Source organism: Lampris incognitus, chromosome 17 (assembly GCF_029633865.1).
Source record: "Lampris incognitus isolate fLamInc1 chromosome 17, fLamInc1.hap2, whole genome shotgun sequence".
Lineage (NCBI taxonomy): Eukaryota > Metazoa > Chordata > Actinopteri > Lampriformes > Lampridae > Lampris > Lampris incognitus.
Genome location: NC_079227.1, coordinates 190,704 through 207,531, shown reverse-complemented (window position 1 = coordinate 207,531; position 16,828 = coordinate 190,704). Strand labels below are relative to the sequence as shown.

General features: G+C 42.2%; 1 protein-coding gene across 2 annotated transcripts in view; it reads right to left on the bottom strand.

Annotated features, from left to right (window-relative positions):
* Positions 1-8,386: 8,386 nt before the first annotated feature.
* The window catches only part of pemt (phosphatidylethanolamine N-methyltransferase), a 79,765-nt gene continuing 71,323 nt past the window's right edge, over positions 8,387-16,828 (bottom strand). The window contains exons 6-7 of one of the 2 annotated variants that reach the window (XM_056297479.1): positions 15,657-15,731; positions 8,387-9,090 (exon numbers count right to left, since the gene is read on the bottom strand). In XM_056297479.1, the coding sequence (XP_056153454.1) occupies positions 9,036-9,090; positions 15,657-15,731 (130 nt within the window). In that variant the 3' untranslated portion in view covers positions 8,387-9,035. The remainder of the gene's footprint in view (positions 9,091-15,656; positions 15,732-16,828) is intronic. The other variant, XM_056297480.1, reaches the window with a different exon arrangement.

Below are 16,828 nucleotides of genomic sequence, written 5' to 3'. Positions count from 1 at the left end.
ACAGTTGAAATGCAGTGTGTCGGTCCAACAAAATGAAACTGTATAAGTCACTTTAGGACATAAGCTGCAGGACCAGCCAGACAAGTAAAAAACAGTGACTTATAGTCCAGGAAATATGGTATTATGGTGCTCGGACTTAGAAGAAAGACCAGCTGATGAGTTAGCACTCAGTTGTGGTATAAAACAGGTTTTGAATCACCGTAACCACGAGCGAGAGAGAGGTCCTTGGTCATACAGTCATAACTGTGTAAAGTAAACGATCAGGCTGGCAGGCCCAGTAATATGGCACATTAGCAGTGGGCAGATACACGCACATAAGGACGGGGGAGGAGGAAAAAAAATCAGTGTTTTTCCTGTCATTATAAGACTCTTGTGCAGTGCCCAAGTCGATTGAACGGGAACTATGGGAGGAAAGAAAAAAAAGTGTTTCATATGCAGCGCTCAAGCTAAAAAATGTACCTGATAAAACCTTTTACCTGTCAGTCTGTGGATGTGCAACCTCCTAGGTGGACCCTCGCATGAATGCAACCAGTTCTACTACGAACTTGCATGTTCCAAAAAGAAAAGGTTTGCTATGCCACCGTGTTGGTCTTACCCTAACCCTGTCTTTATTTTCATAATAGAGCTAGGGAAACTGTTTACGCTCACACATACGCGACTCACAGTTATGGCTGACTCGGGTCAGGCAGTGACAAGAATATGCAACACTTCCTGTTTAGGCTGTAACATAGAGGAAGTGCTTTTTTTATAACTCACATTTTTTGGATAATCAAAATTCTTTTAATAACTCTTGATCAGGTCGCTGGCCAATACAAGTCAACCGTAGACGTGAGTTGCGCATGCATGGGCGTAAGCGGCTTGCCAGCTTTATCATATTATGAAAATAAAGACAGAGGTTATTATTATCGGTTCATCAGTGTTCCTCCAGTTCTCCTGTGCTGAGCTCAGCAGTGAATGTCGTGCTGGCTTGCGAAATACCATCCACTTCTTGTTTACTTTCAAGACTCATACCCGAATACCTGTTTTGACACTCTGCCTGATCTGAGTCAACCATACGCAGGACTCAGATCAGGCAGTGACGGGGAGCAGCGTGGGTCGAGCGAGCTAGAGAGTGAATGAGGAGAGGGAGCGGCGGTAGCGAGAACAAACGTTTTTTAAAAGGTTTTAATCACCGCAACCACGAGAGGTTCTTCGTCATACAGTCATAACCTGCACACACATCTTCAGGCTGATAGGTCCAGTAGTTAGCGAGCTTGGCCACAGACAGACACACAAACACACACATGACCAAACGCAACATCCCCCCCAGGCTACTGCTTGGCAGCGATAAGAGTCAGAACAAAATTAAAAATGCACTTTGCATTAAAAGATAGAAGAGAGAAAAATAACTGTTTTTGGGATGTTCCACTGTTGCAAATTATCTTTTGGTCTTGTGCATATCAAGACGGAACTACATTTACTTTAAAACTACATTTAACAGGACGTCCCGAGTTTATGTCACCGAAGGGAGTATGTCTATGTTCCCTCAGCCATATGTTCCCTTGCTCTAACTTCAAAACTTCAATTCATGAGGGAACATAGGGCTGAGGAACATAGGGCTGTCCCATAATAAAATCAAATCAATTTTATTTGTATAGCCCAATATTACAAATTTGCCTCAGTGGGCTTAACAGCACCACAACATCCTGTCCTTAGACCCTCTCATCGGATAAGGAACACCTCCCTAAAAAAAAAAAACCTTTAACAGGGAGAAAAACCAGGAAGAAACCTCAGGGAGAGCAACAGAGGAGGATCTCTCTCCCAAGACGGACAGCGTGCAATAGATGTTGTGTTTACGCAAAGAGGATAACACAATTATAATGGCCTTATAAAATGTATGAAGAATATGATGTGCAGGATGCCAAGCAGAGTCCAGACGCCATCGGAAAAGTCCAGGATCCAAGACACGTGACCAGCATTATCATGTAAAAAAAAATAGATATATATACAGTGCATCCGGAAAACCCAGCCACTGAGGATGCACAAGCCAGTGCATCTACTCGACACGCAGAGTGACTCAACGTTCATCTTGGAAGGTCGACTTGAATAGCTAAACGTAGACACTGAACCAGTACAACTGAAACGTAGCACAATGATGGCTGTTGACACAGTCATAGCAAGCAAAATTGTTTGTGGTCTACAAGTTAGAGGGCTACAGGAAGTACGTCAGCTCATCCAGTACTTTCTGTTGTCACTGTCGGATTGTGGCAGTCCACAAGCAAGCATGTCTGATTATTTTCTTTTCTTTCTTTTTTTTTTTTTTAAACATTTTTCGGAGCACAACATCAGCATTTCTACTTACGTGTCTTGATGCTCAAGAGTCCAGGCCAGGAAACCACAGAAAGTAGTCCAGTCCAGGTCAAGAAACCACAGAAAGTAGTCCAGTCCAGCTCATGAAACCACAGAAAGGTGCTTCAGTTCATCTGGATGCCACATTTACTGACAGATATGATATGCTTCATCATCATCTAAGTGACCTCTTCAGTATCACCTGACTGCAGGTACCCCCACCCTTATAAAAAAAATACAGTGACTGCAGATACCCCACCCTTATAAACAATACAGTGACTGCAGGTGTCCCCACCCTTAAAAAACAATACAGTGACTGCAGGTGTCCCCACCCTTACAAACAATACAGTGACTGCAGGTGTCCCACCCTTATAAACAATACACTAATTGCAGGTACCCCACCCTTATAAACAATACAGTGACTGCAGGTACCCCCACCCTTATACAATCATACAATCAGTCAGGGTCGAGTATGACTGTCCTCCTTCTTTGTCCTTGTGGATCTTCAGGTGGGCAAGAGGCCAATCCTGGAGCCACATATTTTGGTGCGGTGTGGGCAGGGGTGGGTGGTGGTAGTCGTGGGATTGGTTTGGGCCTTTTTGGTGGAAACTACCTCCTTTCTGAGTCTGCGCTTGTCTTCTGCAGCATGGTGAAGATCGTTATTATATAGTGCAGCTCCTTCCCAGACAAGTTTTCTCCAGGTCGCCCTGTTGGTTGCTGTGTCCTCCCAGGGCTTAGGGTGTATGTGGCATTTTTTGATGTTCACTTGGATGTTATCCTTATACCTTTTCTTTTGACCTCCCGGGACCCGCTGTCCTGTGAGAAGCTGGGAGTATAGGACTTGTTTCGGAAGGCCATAGTCAGGCATATGGATGACATGACCAGTCCTTCTGAGCTGGTGTTGAGCGATGGTGGCAGTGATAGCGGGAATGTTAGCCTCCTCCAGGACGCTGGTGTTGGTGCGTCTATCTACCCAGGTGATCTTGAGGATTTTTCGGAGGCACCTCTGATGATGTGCCTCTAGTGCCTTCAGGTGCCCGCTGTATGTGGTCCAGGATTCTGATCCATACAGTAGGGTGAGCAACACTACCGCTCTGTAGACTAGAATTTTTGTCCTGGCCTGGAGGTTGTGGTTTTCAAAGACCCTTTTCCTCAGTCTTAAGAAAACCACACTGGCACAACTGAGGCGGTGGTGTATTTCCTCATCCATGTTAGCTTTGGAAGATAGGAGGCTTCCGAGATACGTAAAGTGGTCCACATTTTCCAGTCTGGTTTGTCAACAGAGATAGTTGGGGGTAAAGCAGGGTTATTTGTGTTGAGTGGTGGCTGGTAGAGGATCCGGGGCTTTTTTACGTTAAGATCCAAACAAAGCTGCTTGTATGCCTTGGCAAAAGCATCCAGAATGCGCTGTAGGCCCTCTTCTGAATGGGCCACAAGGGCATTGTCGTCAGCATACTGCAGATCCATGATGGATATGGTGGTGATTCTGCTTTTAGCCCTGAATCTGTTGATGTTCAGGAGTTGTCCGTCGGTTCTGTACATGATTCTGATTCCTTGTGGCAGGTGTTTACCCGTAAGATGGAGGATAGCAGAAAGGAAAATGGAGAACAGGGTAGGAGCTGTGTCATTGCCCCTACCCCTACACTTACAAACAATAGTGACTGCAGGCACCCCCACCCTTATAAACAATACAGTGACTGCAGGGATCCCCACCTTTATAAACAACAAAGTGACTGCAGGTGTCCCCACCCTTCTAAACAATACACTGACTGCAGGCATCCCCACCTTTATAAACAATGCAGTGACTGCAGGTGTCCCCACTCTTATAAACAATACACTGACTGCAGGCATCCCCACCTTTATAAACAATGCAGTGACTGCAGGTGTCCCCACTCTTATAAACAATACAGTGACTGCAGGTACCCCCACCCTTATAAACAATACAGTGACTGCAGGTACCCCCACCTTTATAAACAATCTAGTGACTGCAGGTATCCCCACCCTTATAAACAATACAGTGACTGCAGGTAACCCCACCCTTATAAACAATAGTGACTGCAGGTATCCCCACCTTTATAAACAATACAGTGGCTGCAGGTGCCCCCACCCTTATAAACAATACAGTGACTGCAGGTACCCCCACCTTTATAAACAATCTAGTGACTGCAGGTATCCCCACCCTTATAAACAATACAGTGGCCTAACCACCCAAACAAACGACCAGTGTCATATGCATATATGGGTGCATTTGGCAATTAACTAGAGTTACAGTGGTCATGTGGACTGTTCACACAGGACTGGGGAATGTTGCAGTCACAGCATTGTAGGATGGTGACATGTACTCTTAGGAAAACACCCCTAAACCTCAGATAACGTCATTAAGCATTGTGTCCAGATGAACTGATTCAACTTACTGTGGTTCCGAGTAGTTAGCCAGCCAACGGGGTACCTGTCTGTAGTGTTCGATGGGCTGGGTGTGACAGGCTCTGCACTCCCAATGTTTGCATCCTACCTGACCAATCGCTCCTACCAGGTGACATGGAGGTGATCTGTGTCGGAGCCTCGCAGACTGACTACAGGCGTTCCACAGGGTTCGGTTCTGGGTCCTCTCCTTTTCTCCTTGTACACGACATCCCTGGGTTCTGTTATTCGCTCGCATGGCTTCTCTTACCATTGTTATGCCGATGACACCCAGCTGATCTCGTCCTTTCCACCCTCTGACACACATGTAGAGATATGCATTGCTGCGTGCTTGACTGGCATCTCAGAGTGGCTGGCGACACACCATCTAAAGCTCAATCTGGAAAAGACAGAGCTGATGTTCCTCCCAGGGAAAGGTTACCTGCACCGAGACCTGGCCATCACCATTGACAACACCGTGGTGACACCAACTCGGACTGCGAGGAATCCGGGTGTGATCCTAGACGACCAACTGTCGTTTGCTGCAAATGTTGCATCAGTTGCTCGCTCCTGCAGATTTCTCCTCTGTAACATTAGGAGGATTCACCCATTCCTCACCGATGAGACGGCACAGGTGCTCATCCAGGCTCTGATCATCTCCCGACTGGACTACGGCAACTCCCTCCTTGCTAGCGCCCTGGCGTCAGCCATCAGACCTCTGGAGCTTGTTCAGAAAGCTGCAGCTCGTCTGGTGTTTAACCGCCCTAAGTTGTCCCACACAACTCCCCTTCTCATGTCCCTACTCTGGCTCCCAGTAGCTGCTAACATCCTGTTGAAGACTCTGATGCTAGCCTACAGGGCAGTGAAAGGAACAGCTCCTTCCTATATCCAGGCCATGGTCAAGCCCTACACCCCCGCCCGACCACTTCGCTCTGCTGCCTCGGGACGCCTGGTTGCCCCGTCGCTCAGAGGCCCCTGCTGCTGATCGACCCAGTCGCGGCTCTTTTCTGTCCTGGCCCCACAGTGGTGGAATGAACTCCCCACTGATGTCAGGACAGCAGAGATGCTGCCCATCTTTCAGCGCAGGTTGAAAACTCACCTCTTCAAGAACTACTACCCTGTTACTTGTTCTTAGCATTTATTGTATTCACTCATTTAAAAAAAATCTCTTTCTTGCACTTTTACTTTAGCACTGGTTTTGCTCTTAGATGCTTGTTTAGATGCACTTATGACCTCTGATGACTAGTAGTTTTTCTGATTTCCTACGTTAAATGATGCACTTATTGTAAGTCGCTTTGGATAAAAGTGTCAGCTAAATGACTATAATGTCATGCAATGTAATGCAGTAACAGTCTCTGTAGTGACAGTCTCACAGAGTCAGCTGTTAGCCAGCTAACGGGGTACCCATCTGTAGCGAGTCTCACAGAGTCAGTTGTTAGCCACCTAACGGGGTACACGTGTGTAGCGACAGAGTCAGTTGTTTGCCAGCTAACGGGGTGTCTGTCTGTAGCGATAGTCTCACAGAGTCAGTTGTTTGCCAGCTAATGGGGTACATGTGTGTAGCGACAGTCTCACAGTCAGTTGTTAGCCAGCTAACGGGGTACACGTGTAGCAAAGTCTCACAGAGTCAGTTGTTAACTAGCTAAGGGGGTACATGTGTACAGCAACAGAATGTTATGGTCATCCGCTGCATTCACCTTGTGACTTGTCAGGACTATAAATTGTAAATAATTATAAAATATAAATAACTATATAATAATAAATTAACAACTTCAGCTTTTATCACCGGTGAACGATTAAAGAGCCACAACTGGAGACAAGGCCATCAATGAGCTGCCACTGCTTTTAAAAGCAACATGACAAGACTTTTTTCCAAAGTCCTCTTTAGAATGTTTTCAGGCTGATAACTTGTGATCTTATTAAAAACCATCTTTCTTCTACCCAGTCTTCTCTTTTCTGTTCTGATTGTGATGAGAACTATAACTTATGATCTCATTAAAAACCCTCCTTCTTCTACCCAGTCCTCTCTTTTCTGTTCTGTTTGTGATGAGAACTATAACTTATGATCTCATTAAAAACCCTCCTTCTTCTCCCCAGTCTTCTCTTTTCTGTTCTGTTTGTGATGAGAACTATAACTTATGATCTCATTAAAAACAACCTTCTTCTACCCAGTCTTCTCTTTTCTGTTCTGTTTGTGATGAGAACTAAAACTTATGATCTCATTAAAAACCCTCCTTCTTCTACCCAGTCTTCTCTTTTCTGTTCTGATTGTGATGAGAACTATAACTTATGATCTCATTAAAAACAATCTTTCTTCTACCCAGTCTTCTCTTTTCTGTTCTGTTTGTGATGAGAACTATAACTTATGATCTCATTAAAAACCCTCCTTCTCCCCACTCTTCTCTTTTCTGTTCTGTTTGTGATGAGAACTATAAATTATGATCTCATTAAAAACAATCTTTCTTCTCCCCAGTCTTCTCTTTTCTGTTCTGATTGTGATGAGAACTATAACTTATGATCTCATTAAAAACAATCTTTCTTCTACCCAGTCTTCTCTTTTCTGTTCTGATTGTGATGAGAACTATAACTTATGATCTCATTAAAAACCATCCTTCTTCTACCCAGTCTTCTCTTTTCTGTTGATTGTGATGAGAACTATAACTTATGATCTCATTAAAAACAATCTGTCTTCTCCCCAGTCTTCTCTTTTCTGTTCTGATTGTGATGAGAACTATAACTTATCTCATTAAAAACAATCTTTCTTCTCCCCAGTCTTCTCTTTTCTGTTCTGCTTGTGATGAGAACTATAACTTATGATCTCATTAAAAACAATCTGTCTTCTCCCCAGTCTTCTCTTTTCTGTTGATTGTGATGAGAACTATAACTTATGATCCCATTAAAAACCATCCTTCTTCTCCCCAGTCTTCTCTTTTCTGTTCTGTTTGTGATGAGAATTCATGATGGAGTTGGTCACTGCTATGCCTTAAAACTTTTTTTCCTGTATCCGTGTTGATACACACACACACACACACACACACACACACACACACACACACACACACACACATATATATATATTATTATGTGTGTGTGTGTGTGTGTGTGTGCAATGTAAAAAATGTCTGTAGATTTTACGGTGGAAAAACTGTCAAACCATGACAGTAAAAGACTGTAAACTCTAAATAGGTTGAATACAGTTTCTGTCTTAGTGAGACAATGTTAAAGAAAAAAAACCCAACAACAATCATTTTTACATCTCTTTTCTGAAAAAATACATTATTCCACCGTTAACTACTCTTGCATTGTTTTTATAATGGAAATATACTGTAATATATAGGAGAAAAGTAGTAGAAGAAGTTCTACCATAGTTATTATGGCAAAGTTCTGGCAACCACAGCTGCCAGCTTGTTACCGTAAAAGCAACAGTTTCTTTTACAGTGTGGCTGTATAATGCCCAAAATATACTGCCTGCCTCAGTTTACTGGGACCCAAGTGACTTCACAGCTGTTTGGTGGTCACATCTCCCTAAAACGTGTTCTCACATTAAGATTTGATATATTGGCCTTGGGCTAACCCTGCCCCTGCCCCGAACCTGGACCCTGACTCTGACCCGGACATTACAGCCCAGGTACATCATGTCAGGTGTAGATCTGAGGACATATCTGACTTGCAGAAATCAGGAGAAACTTGTTAAAACAGTTATCCATTAGCTGCTGGCTGACCAGTCAGGTGGAGTTTCAAAAAACTGAAAGAAAGTCGACCCAGTGTTTTTTAATGCGCTAACAAACTGAAAGATCAAGGTGCAAAAATCCAGGTGGTTTCTTTGTATTATGATTCTTCCAATGTTGACCGTACCCTGAGACAGTATATATGTATATATACACACACACACACACACACACACACATATATATATATATGTATATATGCTTGTTTGTACAGAATAAATGCTTTACGGTGGGGTTATTAGTCTGCATGTACAAATGCTCAGTGACATCGCAGCAGTCAGACATTTGAACACTTTTACACTTTGGAAAGATGTACATGTTCAGCAGGATGTGAGGAAAGTATAGGAACCTCAGGGTGACTCATCCGTTTTACCCCCCTCCAAGAAGAAGCAGTGAACCACAGGTCTATTTCAACCATCCCCTCTTCCTGTTCCTGTCCATTGGTTTCAGTCCTCATCCTGAGGGGTTTATTGATCCAGGTTGTCTGGTAGTCGGTCTGTCTGTCTGTCTGCAGTCTGTCCACATGACGATGCATGAGTCCTTGGCCCAACCCGGAGCTGGAGGCGTGTGGAATGGGAATCATTTGTGCTTGCAGCGCAGACTTCTCTCTCTATAGATGTCCTCAGTGAAAGGTCTGCAAACACAGCAGAGCAAACACATCATGGAGCAATAAAACACTGTACCAGTCTGTGCCAGGACCCACGTGCGTGTATGCGCGCGCGCGTGTGTGTGTGTGTGTGTGTGTGTGTGTGTGCTTGTACATGTGTGTATTGCATGTGGTACATAGTAGGTTTCATTTGCCAGTCTTCATCTCACTGCTCCGCCCTGAGCAAGACATGTGGTTCTTGCTGAGTGACTCGAGGAGGTCATTGTGACAGGGAGGTGATGCTCAGCACATATAAAAACTCTTGTCGCTCCAAGTTTTTTGCTGAAATGCCTTAAAGGTGCTATATACAACATTCAGCAGCAGTATTTCAGACAGAAACAAGACAGACTTTCCCCCTCCCTTCGGGTTCTTGACTATTTCGCTGGTGGGAATGTTGATTTTTAGAGTTAATTTGTTAACGTTAGTAACATATTCAGCTTGGTAAGGAGCTATTTCTACGATCTACTGAGTGACCCAAATCCATGTAATGTAATTATTAGCTTGCTAGCCGTCCTGCTAACGCTAGCTACTCACATGCACTAACAAGCACTAACATGCGCTATCAATCACTATCAATCACTAACATGCACTAATATGCACTATCAAGCACTAACAAGCGCTAACATGCACTACTGAGCACTAACATGCACTAACAAGCACTAACATGCGCTAAAAATCACTAACATGCACTACTGAGCACTAAGATGCACTAACAAGCACTATCAAGCACTAACATGCACTAACAATCACTAACATGCACTACTGAGCACTAAGATGCACTAACAAGCACTAACATGCACTAACAATCACTATATGCACTAGCAAGCACTAACATGCACTAACAATCAGTAACATGCACTAACCTCAGACCGTGAGTCTGAGGTTTTAAAAAATAATTTCCTTAATTTGTTTTCTTCCCTTTCAGACCTGGGTCTTAAGATTGTTGTTTCTGGCCCCCTCCCTACCTGCCAGAGAGGATGTGAGAGGTGGTCTAGACTTTATGCCCTCGACCACTGGTTACAAAACTATTGCACAGCTACTGCTCTTGAATTTGTAAATAACTTTGACCTGTTCTGGGTGAGACCCCTCCTGCTGAAAAAGGATGGCCTCCACCCAAACGAAAAATTGTGCTCAGCTGCAACATCGGACAGTGCCTAGCTAAATGACATAAGGATTGGGATGTATGTAATATTCAGACTGTCATCTCAAATAGGGAGACAAGGGCAAAGGGTGTTTTGAGCAGAGTCTTATTTGGCCCCATTGAAATGTCTTGGCCCTGTAGAAAGGCCCAGCCATGATAAAAAGCTAAACCTGGTTCTGTTAAATATCAGGGCACTTGCAAATAAGACCTTCTCTATAAATGATCTTATCTGTGAGGAGCAGCTAGATTTTATTCTTCTAACAGAAACTTGGCTTGGTTCAGATGGAGCTGCCCTTCTAGCTGAAGCCTTTCCTCCAAGCTACAGTTTCATACACTCTATACGTGAGGGTAAGAGAGGTGGAGGACTGGCAGCCATTTTCTCAGATGTTTTTTAAATGTAATCGCTTGCATTTAGGCAGTTTCTCATCCTTCGAGTATCAGGCGATCTTATTGGAAAGTCAATCTTCTGTGTTACTGGTTACTATTTATCGGCCCCCAAAGCATACAGCCTTATTTTTACTTGAAATATCAGAACTACTTTCAATTTGTTTTACTAATTATGACAGAATTCTAATTTCTTGGGACTTTAATTTACATGTGGATAACGCATCGGGCAGCAAAGCTATGGAGTTTGTACAGCTTCTGCTTTCCTTTGATTTTATTCAACATATTGTTGGGCCAACTCACAACCTTGGCCACACCCTAGATTTAGTGATCTCTAGAGGCCTGAAAATTGCTGTTGACAAGATTGTTGATACTGATTTATCAGATCACTACTGTTTGTTTTTTCACATGATTGTCTCTGACTTAGCAAAAAACAACACAGAGTGTATCATTAAAGGATGTTTTCTTAGTCATTCTGCAGTCAATAACTTCTCTCATCACCTGTGCAGTCTTCATCTGTCAGCTGATATTTCCTCAGTGAATGATAAAGTTAACCACTTCAACTTTAAACTAGAGTCAGCTCTCAACATCCTGGCTCCTATGAAAACCAAGAAAAATCACAGACTACAGTAATACCCTGGAAGACTGAGCCAATATATTTGCTCAAGAGGGATTGCCATAGAGCAGAGCGAATATGGAAAAAAGGTAAGCTTACAATCCATGGCGAGATTTTTAGAAAATCTACATTTGTTTATAACAAAGCTCTGCACTGCGCAGGTCAGGCTTATTTCTCTGGCATTATAAATGAAAAAAGGAACAACTCCAGAGTCTTATTTCCCATAATCAATACTTATAAATCCTCCCCAGTCTCATGAGCAGTTATGCCCTGCATCTAAATCAAAATGTGACGAGTTTGCATGATTCTTTGATAATAAAATCATTAATATCTGAGCAGGTACCATGAATAAGGTTGTTAATCCAAACAGTCAAAGTACGAATAACGACTCTCGGGGAAATCTAATTTCGTTCTGCAAAATTAGTGAAGAGGAACTTCATAAAACCATCTTGCAGATGAAGTCATCCACCTGCTCTCTGGATGCAATTCCCACTGCCTTTTTTAAAGAGGCCTTAGATAGTTTGTTTGAGTATGTTTTGGATATTGTAAACTGTTCTTTAGAATTGGGTATCTTTCCTGATTCACTGAAAACAGCTAGAGTAAAGCCCTTACTCAAGAAGAAGAATCTTGATCCATCGGTGTTGAGCAATTATAGGCCTATTTCTAATCTGCCTTTTCTGATTTTGGAAAAGGCAGCGTTTTAACAACTGGATGGGTTTTTGCATGAAAACAAGATTCATAATATATTTCAGTCCGGTTTTAGAAAAGGACACAGTGTTGAAACAGTGCTTGTAAAAATAGTCAACGATCTCAGAGTGGGCGCTGATAATAAAAATGTTTCCATTCTTTTACTCCTTGATCTGACGGCTGCCTTCGATACAGTTGATCATGATATACTTCTAGACCACCTTGAAAATTTGATTGGCCTTTCAGGCACTGCCCTATCATGGTTCTACACATATCTCACTGGCAGAAGCTATTTTGTTAGTCTTTCTGACCATGTCTCAGACAAACATGTAATTTCGTCAGGTATTCCACAGGGTTCCATTCTTGGTCCTTTATTGTTCTGCAGTACATGCTGCCGCTTGGGAAAATTATCTGTGATCATGAAGTGAATTTCCATTTTTATGCTGATGATACTCAGTTATATTTATCTGTAGCGCCAGATGACCACAATGCTCTCAATCCCTTGATGAATTGTCTGTCTAGTATTAAACAATGGATGAGTGAAAACTTTCTCAAATTGAACAAAGACAAGACAGAAATTCTCATTATAGGCCCTAATGCACAGAGAGAAATGATATCAAGTAGAATGGGAAGTCTGGCTGTACAGAATAAGAGAGTAGTAAAACACCTGGGTGTCATCATTGATTCTGAGTTGGATTTTAAATCACATATCAGCAATGCTACAAAGGGTGCCTTTTTTTCACCTAAAAAATATTGCTAGAATTAGACCCTACCTCTCCCTGGAAGACGCCAAAAAGGTGACGAATGCTTTTATGTCTTCACGTCTAGATTATTGCAATGCACTTCTTACTGGTTTACCCCAAAAAAAGTATTGATAGGCTGCAACTAGTACAGAATGCGGCAGCAAGGGTTTTAACAAAAACCAGGATGAGCGATCACATTACCCCAGTTTTAGCATCTTTACACTGGCCTCCTGTAGCATTGAGGATTGATTTTAAAATTATTTTCCTTGTGTTTAAAGCTCTACATGGTTTAACACCGTCATACCTATCTGACTGCTTATCTGATTATGTTCCGAGCCGCTCTGTTAGATTCTCGGGTGCTGGCCTGCTCAATGTCCCTAAAATGAACTACAAAACGTATGGCGAAGCAGCATTTTGTTTTTATACACCAACGGCTTGGAATAGACTCCCCCAACAAATAAGAGAAGCAACGTCCGTAGATAGTTTTAAGAATCAGCTCAAGACCCATTTTTATGCTCTTGCTTATAATTAATTCCACTTTATATTTCTTTTACTCTTATTTTTTATCTTGTACTGTGGTTTTATTTCTTGCCTTGTTTTATATTTTTTTGCCTAGGTCTGTGTTTTATTACTTTTAACTTATTTTATCTGTATTGTTGTTGAGTTTTATTGTTTCCCTTGTTGTTAATGTAAAGCACTTTGTTTTATGTATGAAAGGTGCTATACAAATAAAGTGTATTATTATTATTATTAAGTTTATTAACATGCACTATCAACCACTAACATGCACTAACATGCACTACAAAGCACTAACATGCACTATCGAGCACTAACATGCACTATCAAACACTAACATGCACTATTGAGCACTAACATGCACTAACAAGCACTAACAAGCACTAACATGCACTAACATGCACTAACAAGCACGGGCATGCACTAACATGCACTAACATGCAGTACCAAGCACTAACAAGCACTATCAATCACTAACATGTATTAACAAGCACTAACACGCACTAACAAGCACTAACAAGCACTAACATGCACTAACACGCACACATGGCCGGACGTCCAAAACACAGAACAGAGGAGCTGTGATCGCAACACACACACACACACACACACACACACACACACACACACACACACACACACACACACACACACACACACACTCAAGGTGGGACCTCATTCTGTGCTCAGGACGCCATTACTCCACTGTCTCTTTACACATGAAATACTTGTTTGCTGCTATATTAATGTCTGAACTATATATATACTCCTCCGAGAATCATCACGTTAACATGGTGGAGGGGTTTGTGTGTCCCGGTGATCCTTGGAGCTGAGTTGGTTGTCGGGGGCAATAATCCCTGGTAGGGTCTCCCAAGGCAAATTGGTCCCAGGGGAGGGGCCAGACTAAGAGCGATTCCCAAAAATCCCAATGAATTTACAGCAGCAGAGTTACAGCACCTCGCCCCGGAAAAGGGAAACCAGGGCCCTGCCTGGTGGCCGGGCCTTGGCTCATGGGGCCCAGTCGGGCCCAGCCCGAAAAAAAACATGGAACCACCACCCTGTGGACCCACAACACATGGGTATGAGCATTGGGGTAGGGTGCAATGCAGGCTGGGCGGCAGGCAAAGGCGGGGACACAGTAGCTTCATTGACAGCTGATGATTGTTTGTGGCATGAAACACCATCTCACAAAGAATTTACTTGACTCACTGATTTTTACACGTGTGTGTGTGTGTGTGTGTGTGCTTGTATGTATATATGTACATAATATTTATATATATAGCACCTTTAACTTTGTTTCTTCATATATTCGGAGGTGACAGGTTTGTGAGCTGATGACGTGTATGAATCCAAAGAAATGCAAAACAAATCTACAAATGAGTCTCTCTCTCTCTCCTTCTCTCTCTCCCTCTCTCCCCATCACCCTTTCTCTCCCCCCCCCCACCTCTCTCTCTCTCTCTCGCTCTCTCTCAACCCCATCACAACCAACACTGCACAGAACAGAAAACACCTGCTGTCCTCTTGTTTGTTTTCTTCCAGAGAAAGCTTTCTCATGGCTGTGGGAAGAGGACAACCCCTCGAGCTTCTGTTTCTGAAGTCTCCTCAGCAGTCATGGCGTTATATGAGCGTGGTTTTCTGCCCATCATGCATAGAAAATAATAACCCACATGATCGTGTGTATACAGCTGTGGTGCCTTTTCTGAATGTAGGCCAAACCAAACCACTGCACAGTGACGGTACACGTTCTGAGGAGAGCCATGCGAGCTGAGTTTGAGCCTGGACATGTAGTCTGACCAGCAGGCGAGTCTTACAACAGCTGGGTTTGAGCCTGGACATGTAGTCTGACCAGCAGGTGAGTCTTACAATAGCTGAGTTTGAGTCTGGACATGTAGTCTGACCAGCAGGCGAGTCTTACAATAGCTGAGTTTGAGTCTGGACATGTAGTCTGACCAGCAGGTGAGTCTTACAACAGCTGAGTTTGAGTCTGGACATGTAGTCTGACCAGCAGGCGAGTCTTACAATAGCTGAGTTTTAGCCTGGACATGTAGTCTGACCAGCAGGTGCGTCTTACAATAGCTGTACTTGAACATCAGTTGTAATGGATGGAAGGAAAATATGACCCCCATCTCCGCTGTATAGACTGAAGTCCTCATCAGAAACCTGACCTCCATTTTCATCCTGCTGCTCACCTGCGTTTGTATCATTTTCAGTGTAACCATGCAGAAGCACCCAGAATCATCTCAAGCAAACATCTCCCTCCAAGTGACCCTGCAGAACCTGCTGATCATTTTACCCAGAAACCTGAAGCTGCTGCGGGTGCTCTGCACACATACGGGTGGTGTACAAGAGCTGCACAAACAGACGACTGACGCGAAAGGAGAGCGAAGAGATGGGCAGTGAACAGAGAGAGAGAGAGAGAGAGAGAGAGAGAGAGAGAGATGTGGGGGGGGCAGAGGGGATAACTTACCCTTCAAACACAACAGCCACCTTGTAAGAGACGGCGACCACAGCGGTCAGGAGCAGTCCCACCGGGCTGGCACCACTGCAAGTCAGACAGAATGCTTGATTTGTATAATAATATAATTATTACTGCGTTTGTAGAATATTATTATTACTGTGTATAATATTATTATTACTGCGTTTGTAGAATATTATTACTGTGTATAATATTATTATTACTGCGTTTGTATAATATTATTACTGTTTGGAAAAATATTATTACTGTGTTTTATAATAATATTATTACTGAGTTTGTATAATAATATTATTAATGTGTATAATATTATTTTTACTGCGTGTGTATTGTGGTGGTACACAATTGAGGATAGATTCAGCAGGGGCTGCTGCTCCTTTAAGGCAGACATTAAGAGTGATGACGTAGGCACTGCTTAGAGTTTCCGGGGTGGAGCCATGTTTGCAGCAGCCTAGCGGTTAGCTGGTTGCCAGGGGAGATTGTGCTGTATCGGTGTCGTTTTGTGTGGCGAGTAAACGGAATTGACTAGACTCGATCTCTCCGTCTCCTCATTCCTGCACTCCCACAGTATAATAATATTATTACTGTGTTTTATAAAAATATTATTACTGCGTTTGTATAATAATATTATTAATGTGTATAATATTATCATTACTGCGGTTGTATAATATTATTATTACTGTGTTTGTATAATAATATTATTACTGCGTTTGTATAATATTATTATTAGTGCATTTGTTTAATATTATTGTGTTTGTATAATAACATTATTACTGCATTTGTATAATAATATTATTAATGTGTATAATATTAGTATTATTGCGTTTGTATAATAATATTATTACTGCGTTTGTATAATGATGTTATTAATGTGTAAAATAATATTACTACGTTTGTATAATATTATTTCTGCACTTGTATAATATTATTAAGGTGTTTGTATAATAATATTATTAATGTGTATAATAATATTATTACTGCTTTTGCATAATATTACTGTGTATAATAATATTATTACTACTTTTGTATAATATTATTATTACTGCGTTTGCATAATATTATTACTGCATTTGTATAATATTATTATTAATGTGTTTGTATAATAATATTATTACTGCATTTGTATGATAATATTAATGTGTGTAATATTAGTATTATTGCGTTTG